We start from the raw sequence: 17,046 nt of genomic DNA, 5'->3' as shown, positions 1-17,046 counted from the left end.
AGTACAATCGAAGCAAAGCTTCCTTGTCTTGAAGGAATACGAGGAAACCAGCGTGTGCCAAAAACACTTGCCCATACTACCTCAGGCCACTTTTTATCACTGCTAAGTGAAAGGACCCTTTAGAGCTGTTATGCATTCTCATTTTTCACTTATTCTTCTGCATGCGTCTCCCTAGTGTATTTTTACAGCTGTCAGTGCTGTTTTCAGAATTATCATAATTTATGATGGCATCATTGCATGATGTCACTGCTCAATAGTACCGAGTTTAATTTTACTTTTAATCTTTCTAACACTGGGCTTCCCAAGCAGGTTACAACAACAGTTTAATGTTTGTGTAGAACAGTGTAGAAAAATAAGCACAAAATACAACCTTTATTGATGCTGCTTCCACCAGTTACAATAATTTTTTAAGCTGTTTTAGTGATATTCAGCTTTTATTTCATGATATTTATATCTACATATGGGATGTTTTCAAATAAATTAAAAAGCTGTTGAATAAGGAAAAACATTTTTTGTCCTCCACCTTTTAAGGCACTGTCTATCCAACTAGAACAGCTTTTCACTTTTTACAGATGGACCACGCAGACAGCTGGGGTGGGGGGGGGGGGGGGGGGGGGGGAGGGGAGGGGAGACACTCCCTTTGCTCATTTTGACTATCAGGCTATCTTCAGCGCTCATGCGAAAAAAACTTTGCATGTAGCAGGTCGCTCCTTACAGAGAACACTGCTCAGCACTCTTCAAAATGGTGGCAGGCTACAACAGTTGAACTTTTTGTCAGTTTGTGTACTGATGAGTTTGGACTGCTGGTATGCAGCAGGTTCATATAAATGCAGTAAGTAATTTAAACTGTACACTAACTGATTAAAGAGTTTTTTTAAGAGTCTTAAAATAAGTTGGTGTATAAAAGAACACTATTGATGTTAGGGATGAAAACACATTTTGCAGTAAAGGCTCTGTAGGTAATATATAGGCAAAAATGAGCCTTTTGAGCTGGTTAGCTTTAAACTCTGCATATTGTATTTACCGTGGTTTTCACTTTATACCATGAGTGGGATTATAAACAGTTTATTTTATGCTAATTTGTTGCTGCGAGGCCTGTTTCTATAATTAAGCTATGTCTACAATGATTGCAGGCTTACGTTGTTAATAATGGAAACTTAAACTGTTATCTTCTGTAGGGTTTATTCCATTGCAGATTAGACATTTTGGGGTCTTTGATAAAGGCACACTAGCGGTTTTAGGGTAAGGTAATGATTAGTGCGCAGTAAATGCTAGAGACGCCAATAGAAATATATGGGCGTCTCTAACGTTTAGCACACTAAAAATGCTAGCACGCCTTTGTAAAAGTTCTGCTTTATGTTGATCATATGCACTCTTACAGGTTTGATGTTTGATGAGTTTTAACAGTAGAGAACTGTAATGAAAGCAAGTTACACAGAGAAAGGAATGAGGAAGATAACGAGAACTTTTTAAGTGACACTTTCTGTCCAATCAAGTATTAGTCTTGGATTTAGGCAGCCCACATGGTGTTGGACAAATATAAATTAATACGATGTTGTGGAAAATAAACTGCACTCTTTGGTTAGAACATGTCAAGCAGTATTTTGTTTAAGAAAATCACAGAATTCTGAAGAGAATAAGTCTCTGAACTACAAGCAAGACCAATATGTGACAACAAATACTGTGGCAAACCAAACCAAGAGTGGAAGATGACAAATGTCAAGATGACTAAATGTTGCAAAAATGTTCCCTTAATGGGTAAAAAAACATGTAGATACAAGTCCCAGACATAGAAACTCAACATAAGCTGTGTTTCGGCTGGAGAACCTTCATCAGGAGAATCTTGGTACATAACCTTACTATTACTATGTTTATTACAATTTATAATATTCTCCTTACAATACTTTGTAATTCTATTTACTATGTAAGCTGCATTGAACCTGCTATGTGTGGGAAAGCGCAGGGTACAAATGTAATATATAATAATAATAATAATAACAGAAAAACCAATTGGCCTTTTTTCTCTTCAGAATTCTGTGATTTTCTTAAACAAAATACTGCTTGACATGTTCTAACCAAAGAGTGCAGTTTATTTTCCACAACATCGTATTAATTTATATTTGTCCAACACCATGTGGGCTGCCTAAATCCAAGACTAATACTTGATTGGACAGAAAGTGTCACTTAAAAATTTCTCGTTATCTTCCTCATTCCTTTCTAATTCCAAGGGTGGTGGTGATACTTTAGCAATATCAGTTCCAGCCAGCTCAATAGACAGGGCCTGAGGATCACTTGGGTCTCCTTTTTAGATAGTACAGAAAAACTTTTAAACTCCCCACTTTTTAAGTAGCTAACATTAAGGGTTTGAGAATGGAATCTTTTGACTCACAAAATATAAATCCTAAATATATACTAGCAGAATCAATGTCCTTCCCTTTCAGAACCCAACACAACAACTTAGTGAATTATCTGGGTTCAGTGCACACAATGTGTACTGAATCTCAACTACAAACATCTTAGTTAGCTTGCAGAAGCCATTACTGATCATCATTGCCACAGAGAGAGAAAGAGACTTGCTTATTTAAATTTTGACTGTTTTACCAATCAGCAGATCACAAAATTCAGAAGAATAATAAGACAAGGCCAATCAATACTACTACTACTACAATTCGATATGTCAAGTGCCTTCAACCTAGTAGATTACACAATACTAACAACCTTGCTCAACAACATAGGAATAAGTGGAGTAGTAGCAGCCTGGTTGAATGGTTTTGTAAGAACTGGATCCTACCTTGTCAAGATGTCCAATGAATTTTCAGTTTCCTGGATCCCTGAATGCGGGATCCCTCAGGGTTCCCCAATATCACCAATATTATTCAATGTCATGATGGCTCCACTTGGCAAGCAACTGGAAAAAATGGGTTGAAACCCATTCATCTATGCAGACTATGTCACCATCTACATACCTTTCAATAACAGCATCATAGAGCTACTAGATAAGGCCAAAAAAAGGACTTGACCTTATGGAAAATTGGGCTGCAACTGTCAAACTTACTGAACCAAGACAAAAATCAAACTCCTACTTTTATCCAGCCAGCATAATCCCACTACTACTACTTAGGCATACACAGCTACTTACCAAAACCTCATAATAGATCAACAATCTTACACAATTGAAATACAAATAAAAATACTAGGAATCATTCTTGACAAACATCTGACCCTTGAAAACTAAGTTGTTGCAATTATATCAAAAAGCTTCAAAACACAATGGAAACGAATCAGAAACCATGTCCCCAGACAGTCATTTTGTCTTATGGTACAAAGGCTGATATTCTCCCAACTAGACTACTGTAAGACTGCAAAGAAAACCTACTACGATGATTGCAAACCATCCAAAACACAGCAGCGAGATTGATATTCAAATAGTCAAAATATAATAGAGCAACCCCACTACTCCTAATGCTACAGTGGCTCCCAATCAAGGCCAGACTATTTTTCAAAACCAGTACAATCATCTTCAAAATCCTGTTTGGCATGTCACCAGACTACATGCTAGACATGATCAAACTATCACCAAGAAATGCAAACCCAGGAACCAGAGGTTACCTACTACTTCACCTGCCCAACTGCAAAAACATAATATATAAGTCCACATACATGGTAGGATTTAGCTACCTGGGCTCAAAATGGTGGAACTCAATTCCCATAGTCTTAAAAAGCAACACGAACTACCTCCAGTTCAGAAACTTTTATGAGTAAAATATGCACTGATCATTCTGGAACAACAATACACAACACAACCTCTAACTGTAACACATCTTTTCATTTAAGAAATGAACTAAGACATATCTTCTCAAGAAACCCACTGATTATTCCATATGCACTAATAGTTATTTTGCCAATCACTGTAAAACACAGCACCATACAACCTTGTAAATGTATGAATCAACGTAATCTCTAACAAATGTTAAATGTAAGCCACATTGAACCGAAATTCATTTTTGGATAATTGTGGGATACAAGCATGAATAAATAAATAAATAAATTAAATAAATAAGCTGGTCTGTGTTACTCGGTTCTGTGGTTTGAAACACTGAAAATGGATATTCTTACCTGTTCCTCGTATGTTAAATTTCCAATCCTTGTCAACTGATTGCATGCCAGATATGTATTTATTCATTTTCTTTCTTTTTCTTAAAAACATGCACCACCCAGAGCCAGAAACCAGGAGTGATGATAGTATAATAATAACCATCAACACAAGATCATTTTTGGTTAAGCAGTAAATGTAGTCTGTAGTATGTCCTGGGCTATGGTGGCCACCATTATCTGTAGTCTTGGAGAGAGTTGGTTTGAAAGTAAATGGTTCGCTTTTCGTTTGAGTAGTAAGTTCTTGATGTTGGTCTGAAAATATAAAATTCTGTTTATTATAATGTAACTTTTTGTTGCTATGTCTAAACTGTACATGTGAAACAGGGATCCTTTTCTATTTCTTCTGTTCTCCACTCATTGTAGAACATTGAACAAGTTCCCTAACCTGTCTCTTCCTAAAACTTACACATGTGCAGCTTGAGGGATGGGATTTTGCAATTGCTCTTGCACATTATGATTTATGTTCCTAATAGAGAATGAATAATATAGTTAGAATTAGATTTAGTCTACAACTAAGTAATAGAACAATGAAGAACATAGAACCAAACTTTTGAAAACATTTTCAGTCCCTATGGCTTGCTTGTCCTTAGTTAGGGTTTTGGTCTTGGAATAAACAAAACCAAGTCAATTTTGTGGGGTGCAGTGGTGGTGGGGGGAGAGAGGTTCATAGGAGAGTTTGGGGGTTCTAAACACATTGAGTAAGAAGTAGAGAAAGGACAATTGAAAATATGACTTTTTTGGTCTTGTGGTGCAAAACACTCTATTAGAATATTAAAAACGCAGAACTTTATTAGGATCTAGTTTCTGTAAGGATAATTTAGAATAGTCCTGTCTTTAATTTTCCTTGGGGTTTTTTTTAGGACTAACAGTTTATCACCTCCAATTGCAGTGATAGCCCTTGGCTGAGGGCCATGTACCAAGGCACCTTCTGGAGATTGGCAATCATGTCTGCTAGTTATTATTATTGCACAATGACTATCGGGGACTACCTTTCCTCCAGGAGTTATAAACAGTGCTTTGCAGTATCCCCAGCCCCAATTGTCAAAACAGGGCTGCAATTGCTCCAGTATATCAGGCTGGATGTTCAAATCCAGGGATAGTAGAAGGTGTCTTACCCGAAACTGGGTTATATTCCAGTCTGGTAAATTTCTGATAAAGAAGGCTACTTGACTTCCAGAAAATGTCATTCTGTAACCTTTCCTCCCAAAAGCCTCCCAGAGCTTTGGGAATTCCCCATGAAATATGAATAAGCTTTACCTAGAAAAATCCTGGCAGTCTGGTAAACACTATTCTATACTGTTTTTAGATTTATTTCTTACAGTTGTCCCAGGAGATTAAAAGTAGCTTATAACAATACAATAATAAATTACAAAACATACAGAGAGGCTGATATTTAAAAACTCTGAGCTCCTCAACTTAGGAATGCAAGCTAAGGGTCCTTTTACTAAGCTGCGGCAAAACGTGGCCTTCGGTAGTGTGGGCGTGTGTTTTTGGTGTGTGCCGGGCCAGTTTTTACCGCATCTGGGAAAAAGGGCTTTTTTTTAAGTGGGCCAGGAAAAGGGCCTGTGGTAAAACTGAAACCAGCATGTGCCTATTTATGGCCTGAGCCCTTAACGCCACCCATTGATCTAGCAGTAAAGGCTCATGTGCTACATGCACAGTGACCGTTTGGCTTGTGCTCACTGCCAATTAATGTTGGAAATGCTGTGTGTGGTAGAAAATAAAATAATCTGTCCTGGCAGTATGCACGCACGCCAAATCTGAAATTACCACCAGGGGGCATGCTAGCCTGGTGGTAGTCTCAGTTTGGCACGCATGGAGCCTACCATGCTTTTGTAAAGGGCATGGTAGGCTCTATGCGGTGGAGGCCATTTTTGCTGTGCATTGAGGCCCTTTTACCGCAGCGGGTAAAGGGCCGAAAAAAGATCTAGCATTACGGTAAGATCACTCTTACTGCGTGGCCATGTGGGAGGGGGAAGCACTTACCACCACCCATTGTGGTGGTGGTAAGGGATCCCGGGCTAATCCAGCAGTAGCTGGGTAGCATGTGGCGCTGCCTGATTACTGCCAGGTAACCCTCTGTGAAAATATTTTTGAATATTTCCACTAGCGCCGGAAAGGTAATTTATGATGAAAATCAGTGCTAAGTTTCTACAATTTTTTCCCCTGCCCTACATCTACCTTGTTTGCTATGTATTTTTAGGCTCCTAAATTTATGAGTAGGGCCAGCCTCCCCGTCTCTTTCCCCTGCCTCACTTTTTGTTTGCTGATCCAAAGGTAGTCAGCACCAGCATGAGATCTTTCAGTAGAGGCCGTTGCTCAAGTGCTGCCACATTCCATCCTCCCTGATGCACTTTTGTTTGGTGGGGGAGGGAGGGCAATATATGGCACTGCTTGAGCATGGGCCTTTACTGCAAGGTTCCATGCTGGCACTGGCTACGTTTGGAGCAGAAGGGAAGAAGTGGGGTGGTAGAAGTGACAAGGAAGAGATAGTTGTGGAGGGGGAAGATGCTGGACATGAGGCTACGATAGGAAAGGGGAGATGAGAATCTGGGCCTAGGAAGAGCAGTAGGGATGGGAAGGGGAGATGCTGGACTAGAGGCTGGTAGGGATGGGGTCTTGAGCTGCCTGTGAGGGTGCCGGGGGGGGGGGGGGGAAGTGCTGAAGGTTTGACTACAGCAGGGCTTCTCAACCCCCTCCTGGAGGCACACTTTGCCAGTCAGCTTTTCAGGATCACTATAATGAATATGCATGAGAAAGATTTGCATAATACATCTCTGCTATATGCAGATTTGTCATGCATATTCATTCTGGTAGTCCTGAAAGTCCGACTGGCAAGGTGTGCCTCCAGGATAGGTTTGAGAAGCACTGGCTTAGGGCAACAAATGCCCTTGGGCCCTGCCATGGTTAGGAGCCTAGTGGAAACTAGAAGCATAAATTTAGGGACTTGGCCTTAGTAAATTTTCAAAGGGACCAATATAAAAGCCTAACTCTCAAAGTTAGTAGCTTAAACACTTTGAATACTGGCCTCAAAATATTTAAAACACAATACAACAAATTCAGAAATAAGTACAATATGCAATTAATATAAAAATTGATTAAGCTAATCAGTGCCAATAATTGGTACTTAATCAATTAGCAGCACTAATTAGCTTTAATTAGAATTTATATAGATACCTTTCTAGGCTTATTCTATAACACAGTGTGTGTAAATTCTAAAGCATGCAGCTGAAAAGGGGGTGTGGCCATGGGCATGGAATGGGTGGGTTGTGGGTGTTTCAAAAAGCTATGCACACTATTATGGAATACAGGTGACCCTCAGGGGGAGGAATGCTAGCTTCGGCCTAACCCCTGGTAAGCCTTTCCTTAGCTTAGAGGTGCCCAGCTCTCCACCGGTTGCCTTTCAGGTGCTGTGGAGGACTTGCAGTTCATCTGCATATCCTCACAGCCTTCTCCGGGGTGACTCCTAGGTCCACTCCGATCCACTCAGGGCCTCCACTCTAGGTGCCCAGTGCTCCCAACAGGTGCTGTGGAGAACTTGCAGCCCTTCTGCATATCCCCACAACCCTCTCGTGGGAGATTCCAAGGTCCACCCTGATCTTCCCAGGGCCCTCGCTCCAGGTGCCCAGGGTTTCTAGTTCAACCTCCTCTTATTGACTTATAAGTGCATTCACTCTGCAGCTCCTCAGTACCTCTCCACTCTCATCTCTCCCTACACTCCTCCCCGGGAACTCCGTTCACTGGGTAAATCTCTCTTATCTGCACCCTTCTCCTCCACCGCTAACTCCAGATTCTGTTCCTTTTTATCTTGCTGCACCATATGCCTGGAATACACTTCCTGAGCCGGTCCGTCAAGCTCCATCTCTAGCCGTCTTCAAATCCAGGCTAAAAGCCCACCTTTTTTATGCTGCTTTTAACTCCTAACCCTTACTCACTTGTTCAGTACCCTTATTTTATCATCCCCACCTTAGTAATTTCCTTATCTCTTATTTGTCCTGTTTGTCTGTCCTAATTAGATTGTAAGCGCTGTCGAGCAGGGACTGTCTCTTCATGTTCAAGTGTACAGCGCTGCGTGCATCTAGTAGCGCCATAGAAATGATAAGTAGTAGTAGTAGAATACACCTGATCTACTACACCTAAGTTAGGCACAGGTATTTAGGCCTGACTCTAGGTGGCCTAAATGGCTATGCCTAAATTTTAGTTCCAAGAACAGCACATGCGCATATTTTATAAACCACACCTAACTTTAGGTGTGGTTCATAGAATACGCTAAACACGTGGTTTTTCAGAGCTGAGTTTTAAGTCGCCATTTATAGAATTTTGCCCTTAGTGCCTAACTTTGGGGCCAGCATTTACACCTGCCAAAACCTGGTGTAAATGCCGGTGTCTAATTTTTAATAATGTAATCAAACCATGGTCACTGCAATTTTCTGTTAAGTATCAAGAACTTCAATAGTCAAATCCACATACAAGAGTTCTCTACAGAATTAACTAATATAGTTCCATAGACCATTAGAAAGTGAATGTATGCTGAAATCTTCACCATAATGGTGTGGTCAAATAACACCAATGTTCCACATCGATCAAAAATCTTTTAATTTAAATTTATTTTTTGTTTTTATTTATTTTTCATAATATTTCCTCAAGAAGTATAAACTTGCTTAATCTTCATATGAAATCTTCACTTTAAAATTATCCAAATTAGGATTAATTAAAAAAAATTTACTTAACTGTGCATTGGCTGTAGACTGAAGGTTTATAATCCTTCACAGCGAATCAGTCCGACATAGCGCCATGTTTCACTTACTAGCTGTATCAGGGAAGGTGACTTCGCTTCACTTCTTCAGCCAAAGTGAAGCGTGCTGAAGAAGTGAAGTGAAGTCACTTTCCCTGATACAGCTAGTATGTGAAACATGGTGCTATGTCAGACTGATTCCCTGTGAAGGATTACAAGCATTTAGCCTACAGCCAATGCAACGATAAGTAATTTGGATCATTTTAGAGTGAAGATTTGATGACAAATACATACTTCTTGAGGAAATATTATGAAAAAATGAAAACAAAACAAAAAATAAATATAAATTAAAAGATTTTGGACTGATGAGGAACATCAATGTTATTTGACCACACCACTAAGGTGCCTAATGTTTGGCATTTGGGCAAGTAAATCCAAGTATTCCATAACATCACGCCTAACTTCTGGGAACATCCCTTGATCTCCCCATTCCCTCCCATGCCCATGCCCCTTTTGAGTTGCGTGCTATGAAAGTTAGGTGCGCATTTTATAGAATAGCGCCTAGGGCAGATGTGCTCATACCGCCAAATTGTTGCCAATTAACATCAATGATTGATAATGGCTCAATAACTAATTAGTTTGCACATGGATTTGGGATCCACACCCAGATTCGGGCAGCCTATATAGAATCAGGGGATTCGTTCTTAATCATTTAAACTATTGGGCTCATTTTTGAAAGAGGACGTCCATCTTTCGACATAAATCGGAAGATGGACGTCCTTCTTCCAGGGACGTCTAAATTGGTATAATCGAAACCTGATTTAGGATGTCTCCAACTGCACTCCGTCGCAAGAACGGCCAAAGTTCAAGGGAGCATGTCGGAGGCATAGCGAAGGTGGGACTTGGGCATGCCTAATACTTGGACGTCCTTGACCTATAATCGAAAAAAACAAGGACGTTCCTGACGACCACTTGGACGTTTTCACCCGGACGTGTTTTTCTTACAACTAAAGCACAAAAAGGTGCCTGAAATGACCAGATGACCACCGAAGAGAATCGGGGATGACCTCCCTTTACTCCCCCAGTGGTCACTAACCCCCACCCACTGTCAAAAAACATCTTTAAAAATATGTCGTACCAGCCTCAGATGTCATACTCAGATCCATGACAGCGCATGCAGGTCCCAGGAGCAGTTTTAGTGGGTATTGCAGTGCACTTCAGACAGGTGGGCCCAGGCCCATACCCCCCTACCTGTTACATTTGTGGAGGAAACAGTGAGCTCTCCAAAACCCACAACAAACCCACTGTACCCACATTTAGGTGCCCCCTTCACCCGTAAGGGCTATGGTAGTGGTGTACAGTTGGGGGTAGTGGGTTTTGGGGGGGGGGGTTGGGGTGCTCCGCACACAAGGTAAGGGACCTATGTTCCTGGGAGCATTTTATGAAGTCCACTGCAGTGCCCCCTAGGGTGCCCAGTTGGTGTCCTGGCATGTCAGGGGGACCAGTGTACTACAAATGTTGTCTCCTCCTATGCCCAAATGGCTTGCATTAGGACGTTTTTGACATGGACCTCTTTGGTTTTGAAAATCGCCGAAAGTCAGAAACGTCCATGTCTAGGGATGTCCAAATTTAAGGATTTGGATGTCCCTGATGGTATTTTCAAAACGAAAGATGGACGTCCATCTTGTTTCGAAAATATGAGTTTCCATGCCCCTGGATTTTGCCGTTTTTCAAGGACGTCCAAATCGCAACTTGGATGTCCCTTTCAAAAATGCCCTTCCACATGAGTGAGTCTCCCATGCCCTGTCCCCTAACCAGTGTGACCAACAGCACCAGCAACCCAACATAGCACAGTAGCCTGTTGGCTCCTGTACTCTTTCAGTGCATGTACATCATCAAGCACAGGCAGCACACTGCCAGCATTATCCCATTGGCCTGGGACTGAAAAAGGAAGATAGATAGCTACACATTCAAATAATCTACAAAGCTCACCTCCTATTTAGATTGAGGACAAAAGACAACATGTTAATAAAATAAGAAAGAGTTGGAGCAACACGTGGACTTTAAAGAGTCATAGCCATGGACATCAAAAGAGAATTAAACAGCGATTGAGCTTTTTGAAAAGAGGCAAAAGCTAAGTGTACACATTGAACTGTTTAACCTGGCTGTTGTGTTCCTATATTTAATTATTGATTACATTTTTTCTTTTTTCTTTTTAGACCCTTGATATGTTTTTTGGGTCATATTTAGGATTGATGAGCATTTGAACTTATGATTTATTAAATTGATTGTCCCATAAGCCTAAGCACTGCAGATTTTTCTCTCACGATGTGATAGGAGAGTTTTTCTCTGCAGCGCTAGGTAGGTGGTGGTAGCCGATGATGAATGTCAGTCAGTGGTGTCCTAACTTATATAAAGGTACCCTGGACGTATGAGGCTATATATTATTAAATGATAATATAGTAGTTCATTGTCTCATCTATATCCTGTTGATTTGGAGCAATTAGAGTTAGTTTTAGTTTCTGATATAGTATTGCTCTATGCAGTTTTGAATTGGTTTGCTAATAAAATATATAAGAAAATTTGAGGGGATGTAGGTGATAATGAGGAAAGAAAAACCTAGACTCATGACCACTGAAATGCTTTAAAGCTTTTGGCTTCTTCTCAATCTGCACAACTTCAAATATTTATGTCAGTTTGTAACCTGCCTTTCCAACACACTCAAAGCAGGGAATAATTAGGGAATATATAATAAACAGAATCCAAACAGAAATAAAATATGCATGTGGATGGTCATTTTCTAACAGACCACCTAGGCAGAAAAGGCAAATATGTTACTTATATTTTATAAAGGCGACATGTGCCTATGCACCTTTATTACATTTCCTCCCTGACAGCTGCAAAGCTGTTCTGAAGCAGGAATGGGGTGGGCTATGGCCAGACACAGGGCATGGACAGCACTTGCAGTTAGTGCATGGTAAGTTTCACCCTCATAGGGCAGCTTGACCCCTCAGTGGTAGTACTGTGAGAGTATCACTAAGCCAGAAGGCAAAGGAGCAGGAACATCCAGGGATTGTTCCTGCCTTGCCATTATACCACCATGGAAATTCCCGATAAGTGCTGGTCCAAGGGTCAGCTGCTTCTGCCAGGGCCTCTGAGAGACACAGCCAGGCCTGGAGCAAGACTACCCCACCTGAGCCGCTGTGGCGCTGCCCCCCCCATCCTCACCCCCTCCACCCTAGCGCCACCCCCCCCCCCCACATACACACACATTCGGGCCACCTACTCCCTTATCTTCTATGTCTGACTGCTCCTGTTCCTGTGTGCTAGGACCTAGATGATTGCATTAATGAGATATCCCGGGTTGGGTTATTGCGTTAATTCAATCATTTGGTCCTGACTCCTGGCTGGCATGCAGGAGCAGGAGAGAGACAGATCCGGAAGAAGCTTGCCAGTGCCAGGCTCCCCCCTTGAAGGCCAGGCTCGGGGAATTCTGCCCCCCTGCCTCCCTCCTCAGTGGCTCTGGCCTCTGCTGTTGGGATAGGGGAACAATAATGGCACTTGGGAGGATTGAAGAGTGGGGTGGGGGTGATGATGGCACTTGATTGGGGATTGGGGGGGATTTAGTTGTTGTATTTTGTAGCACATGGGGCCACAGTAAATGCAGTGACAGGCAGCACAGATGCACTTACTATGCTATACCTACCACATGGTAGGTGTCTACCCTGTGCAGTAGAGGCAGGGAAGATACTGGGAACGCTTCTAATATTTACCGCACAGGCTTTGCACTTACCGTGCATTGAGTTTTGCACCAAATAGGTGGGAAGTGCAAAAACTTAACATACTTTAGCAAACAGGCCCCTTTGTGCAAGTAGAAACTGCGATTTTGACCCCAGTCGGCTGATTTTCTGAACACCTACACATTTATCACATACAAGTAGGTGATAATTTGTTTCCACTGCTACTTTAATGCATGTATATCCCAAGGCACTGAAGTCACTTATAAAATGACCCCCTCAAAACCTAACACAAAAGATTTTAAAACATAATTAATAATAACTAGTCCATCAGAATACAGTATTTATAAAAGGAAATAACAGCCACTATGATAAATGAATAATAAAATTAACTGCCTTTTAACAGCAGTCAAATAATTCAACCCCCAAATAAGGTCCTAATGCATTATGCACAAATCCATGCACTTTTTGATAAACCAGATCTACATACCTGGTTTGTAGGTCATAGGTCGTCGTTTCCTACCACATATGGCATCATGTGTAGTATTTCCTGCCACTTTTACATGAAAACCCTTCAGGAGGCAGTTCTGATGTCTCTTACAAGATGCAGTACTGGAAATTTCATCAGAGAAATAGCCAGGCAGACACCGACCACATATAACATTGTGTGTTGCGGTTCCATGTTTCTGCACACTGTATCCCAGACCACATTTTCTGTGCAGTTCACAAAGACCATCCAGTTCATATGTATTATTTTCACAAACACAAACCCGGTTCAGAATTCTCTCACATGGGTTGATTTCTCTAGCATAATTTCCACATTTGCGGCAGGGAAAACAGTGCGATAGCCCATTGGGGTGATCCATGTAAGTATCATCTTCACATACAACACATGTCGTGTCGACATCTTTTGTGCATTCTCTCTCCACTCTTCTTCCAGCTGGACACATCTGGCAGTCAAGTTTATGTCCGTCCTGGATCACTGTGTAAAAGGATTCTTGAACGGCTGAACTGCAGAGCCATCTACTGCTGAGCACACAAAACAGCAGAACAGGAAAGTTCGCCATCTAGGAAACAAAAAAAAAAAAAAGAAAAAAAATCCCAAAAAACTTCACTCAGAATTTCAGATTAAACTGTTTGCTAAAGGAGCACAACTAGTAGCCTGTATTCTGATTGCTTTCCTATTTATTTATTTATTGCATTTGTACCCCACATTTTCCCACCTCTTTGCAGGCTCAATGTGGCTTACAATACATCATGAATGGTGGAGAAGTATAAGAAATAAACATTTATATCAGTATTTATATATATATATATATATATATATATATATATATATATATATATATATATATTTATTTATTTATTTATTTATTTATTTATTTATATATATCAGTACGTGGACTGCTGATTTGTAATAAGCAATCAAAAACTACTACTACTACTACTTATCATTTCTATACCACTACTAGATTTACACAGTGCTGTGAGCAAACATATGAGAGACAGGACAAATAAGGGATAAGGGAATTATTTATAATGGGAATGAGAAAAACAAACATGGGCACTGAATAGGGGGTTAAGAGTTAAAAGCAGCCTCAAAAAGTGGGCTTTTAACCTGGATTTGAATAGGCTAGCGATGAAGCATGATTTCTATTCCAGGCAAAAGGTGCAGCAAGATGGAAGGAATGGAATCTGTAGCTGGCACTGGAGAAGAAGGGCACAGATAAAAATGACTTGCAAGATAAACATAGTTCCTAGGGAGAAGCGTAGAGAGAGATACAAGAGGAAAGATACCTGAGGAACTACAGAATAAATACATATGCTAATAACCCTCTCTTACAACAACTTTTATAAGTCAGTAAGTGGAGTTTGAACTGTATACGGAAATGAATAGGGAGCCAATGAAGTAACTTGAAGAGAGAGGTTATGCGAGTGTAGTGACACTGACAGAAGATTAGTTGTACAGCAGAATTTTAAACAGAATGAAGGGAAGAGACATAGATTTTGGGAGATCTATCAGGAGTAAGTTGAACTCATAAGTGTGGCTACAGGGTGGCAAGTGCCACCTCAAAAAATTGCCTTGCCACCACTTTGCCATCCCAAAGTCAGCACACTTCCCCTGTGAGTCTGGCATTGCCTCCATATCTTCTTCTTCCCTCTTATCTTATCTTGGGAGACTTATTATCCACCTAATCCATTAATAAGGTTCCCTCCTCCATGTTCAGCATCTCCCCTTCCCTTCCCTTCCCTTCCCTCTGTCCCTATCCCACAGAGGCCCTACAAACTTGCATGTTCGCCAGCACTGCTTACATCAGGCTCTCTCTCTGGCCAACCCAGGGGTCCTTCCCTCTGTTGCAACTTCCTGTTGCCACGAGGGCAGGTTGCAGCAGAGGAAAAGACACCTCAGTGTGGTCAGAGACAGCTGATGTAAACAGTGCCAGCGAACATGCAAGTTTGTAGGGCTCAAGAGGGGAAGAGGACAGAGGGAAGGGAAGGGGAGATGCTGGACATGCAGAGGGAACAGGAACTTGGATAGAAGACAATGGAGAGAGGGAATGCTGTACTTAGATAAGAGAGAAGGAAGAGGGGGAAATGCTGCACAGATAAGGGAAGGGTAAGGGGAGAAATTCTGCACATGGAAAAAAATGGAAGACGAGGAAATGCTGGACAGATGGAAGAGAAGGGAGGGGGAAATGCTGCAAATGAATGGAAGAGAAGGGGGAGGGGGAGGGAGAAATGTTGCACAAGGATGAATATGAAGGGAGAAATGTGCATGGATGGAAGGGAAGGAAGGGGAAAATTTTGCACTTAGATGGAAGGGAAGAATAGGGAGAGGTGGAAATGATGCACATGGATTGAAGAAAATGAGATGGGAGAAGTGTGAATGAAGGAAAGGAAGGGGAAAATGTTGCACTTGGATAGGAGGGAAGGGAGAGACAGAAATGTTGCACATTTATGCAAGAAAAGGGGGAGGGGGAAATGCAAGAAAGGGTAGGGAAGGAGGAAATGTAGTACATGGATGGAAGGGAAGGGAGAGGGGGAAATGTTGTACTTGGATAGGAGGGAAGAGAGATGGGGAAATGCTGCAGTTGGATGGAAGGGAAGGACAGGGAGAAGGGGAAAACTGCACTTGGATAGAAGAGACTGATAGGGATAGGGGAAATGCTGCACCTAGATGAAAGGGAAGGATAGGGAGGGGGGAAATGCTGCACATGGAAGGGAAGAAAAGAGAGAGGGGCAAATGCTGCACATAGATAGAAGGAATGGGCAAGGAGAGGGGGAAATGTTGCACATAGCTGCAAGGGAATGGAGGGGGGATTGCTACACATGGATGGAAGAGAAGAAAGAGGGAGGAATTGCACATGGATGGAAGAGAAAGAAAGAAGAAATGGGAAACACTGCCCACGGAAGGAAAGGGAAGAGAAGTGGGAATGCTGCACATAGATAAAAGAGAAGGAAAGGGGTGGAAAACTAGATAGGTTTGAGAAGGGGGCAGAAAATGGAAAAAATCTAAATGTGAAAGATCAGTGTTAAAGAAGGAATGTAGGCAGGAAGTGAAGAAGAAAGGAGGCAAGAAAAGAAATAGAAAATGGACAGGAGGCCCTGGAAATGTTGTTAAGAGCACAGACAGAGGGAAGCAGAACCAGTCATCTGATGCTTTTGTATAAATGTATAGATTATCTTTCCTTGGTACTCACTTCACTTCTGGACCCAAGCAGGGTGTGGAGTGAAGGGGAAGATACATTTCTTACCTTCTAGATTCCTTTGGGATGAGGGGGAGGATTGTCTTAAGCTTCAGGGCCCTGTGTTTAGTGGATCATTTCTCCTTTCAATCTTCCTAACTCAGAATAATCTGTTATCCAGTTCAGGGCTTGGCTGAATACAGGGTAAAGTCTTTATTGGGTGATCAACTCATAAGAGCATAATAACAGCCATACTGAGTCAGACCAATGGTCCATCTAGCCCAGTATCTTGTTTCCAACAGTGGCCAATCCAGGTCACAAGTACCTGGCAGAAACCAAAATAGTAGCAGCATCCCATGCTACCAATCCCAGGGCAAGCAGTGGCTTCCTCAAGTCTTTCTCAATAGCAGACTGCAGGTTTTTCCTTCAGGAACTTGTCCAAACCTTTTTTTTTAAACCCAGATGCACTAACTGTTGCTACTAGAGTTTCTGGCAAAGTGTTCCAGAGCTTAACTATTTGTTGAGTGAAAAAATATTTCAAATACATTTGTTTTAAATGTATTTCCATGTAACTTCATTCAGTGTCCCCTAGTCTGTATACTGTTTTGAACGAGTAAAAAATTGTTTCACTTTTACTCTTTCTACTCCACTAGGATTTTGTAGACCTCAATCATATCTCTTCTCAGCCATCTCTTTTCCAAGCTGAAGAGCTCTAACCTCTTCAGCCTTTCCT

The 17,046-nt window shown here is 41.5% G+C and overlaps 1 protein-coding gene across 1 annotated transcript in view; it reads right to left on the bottom strand.

The window, feature by feature from the left end:
- LOC115461879 (tumor necrosis factor receptor superfamily member 16-like) overlaps window positions 1-17,046 on the bottom strand; it is a 41,040-nt gene that overhangs the window by 17,458 nt on the left and 6,536 nt on the right. The window contains exons 2-3 of the mRNA XM_030191938.1: window positions 13,118-13,694; window positions 4,117-4,407 (exon numbers count right to left, since the gene is read on the bottom strand). Of these exons, the coding sequence (XP_030047798.1) occupies window positions 4,117-4,407; window positions 13,118-13,694 (868 nt within the window). The remainder of the gene's footprint in view (window positions 1-4,116; window positions 4,408-13,117; window positions 13,695-17,046) is intronic.

Source organism: Microcaecilia unicolor, chromosome 2, assembly GCF_901765095.1.
Source record: "Microcaecilia unicolor chromosome 2, aMicUni1.1, whole genome shotgun sequence".
Lineage (NCBI taxonomy): Eukaryota > Metazoa > Chordata > Amphibia > Gymnophiona > Siphonopidae > Microcaecilia > Microcaecilia unicolor.
This window is presented reverse-complemented; position numbering and strand designations above follow the sequence as displayed.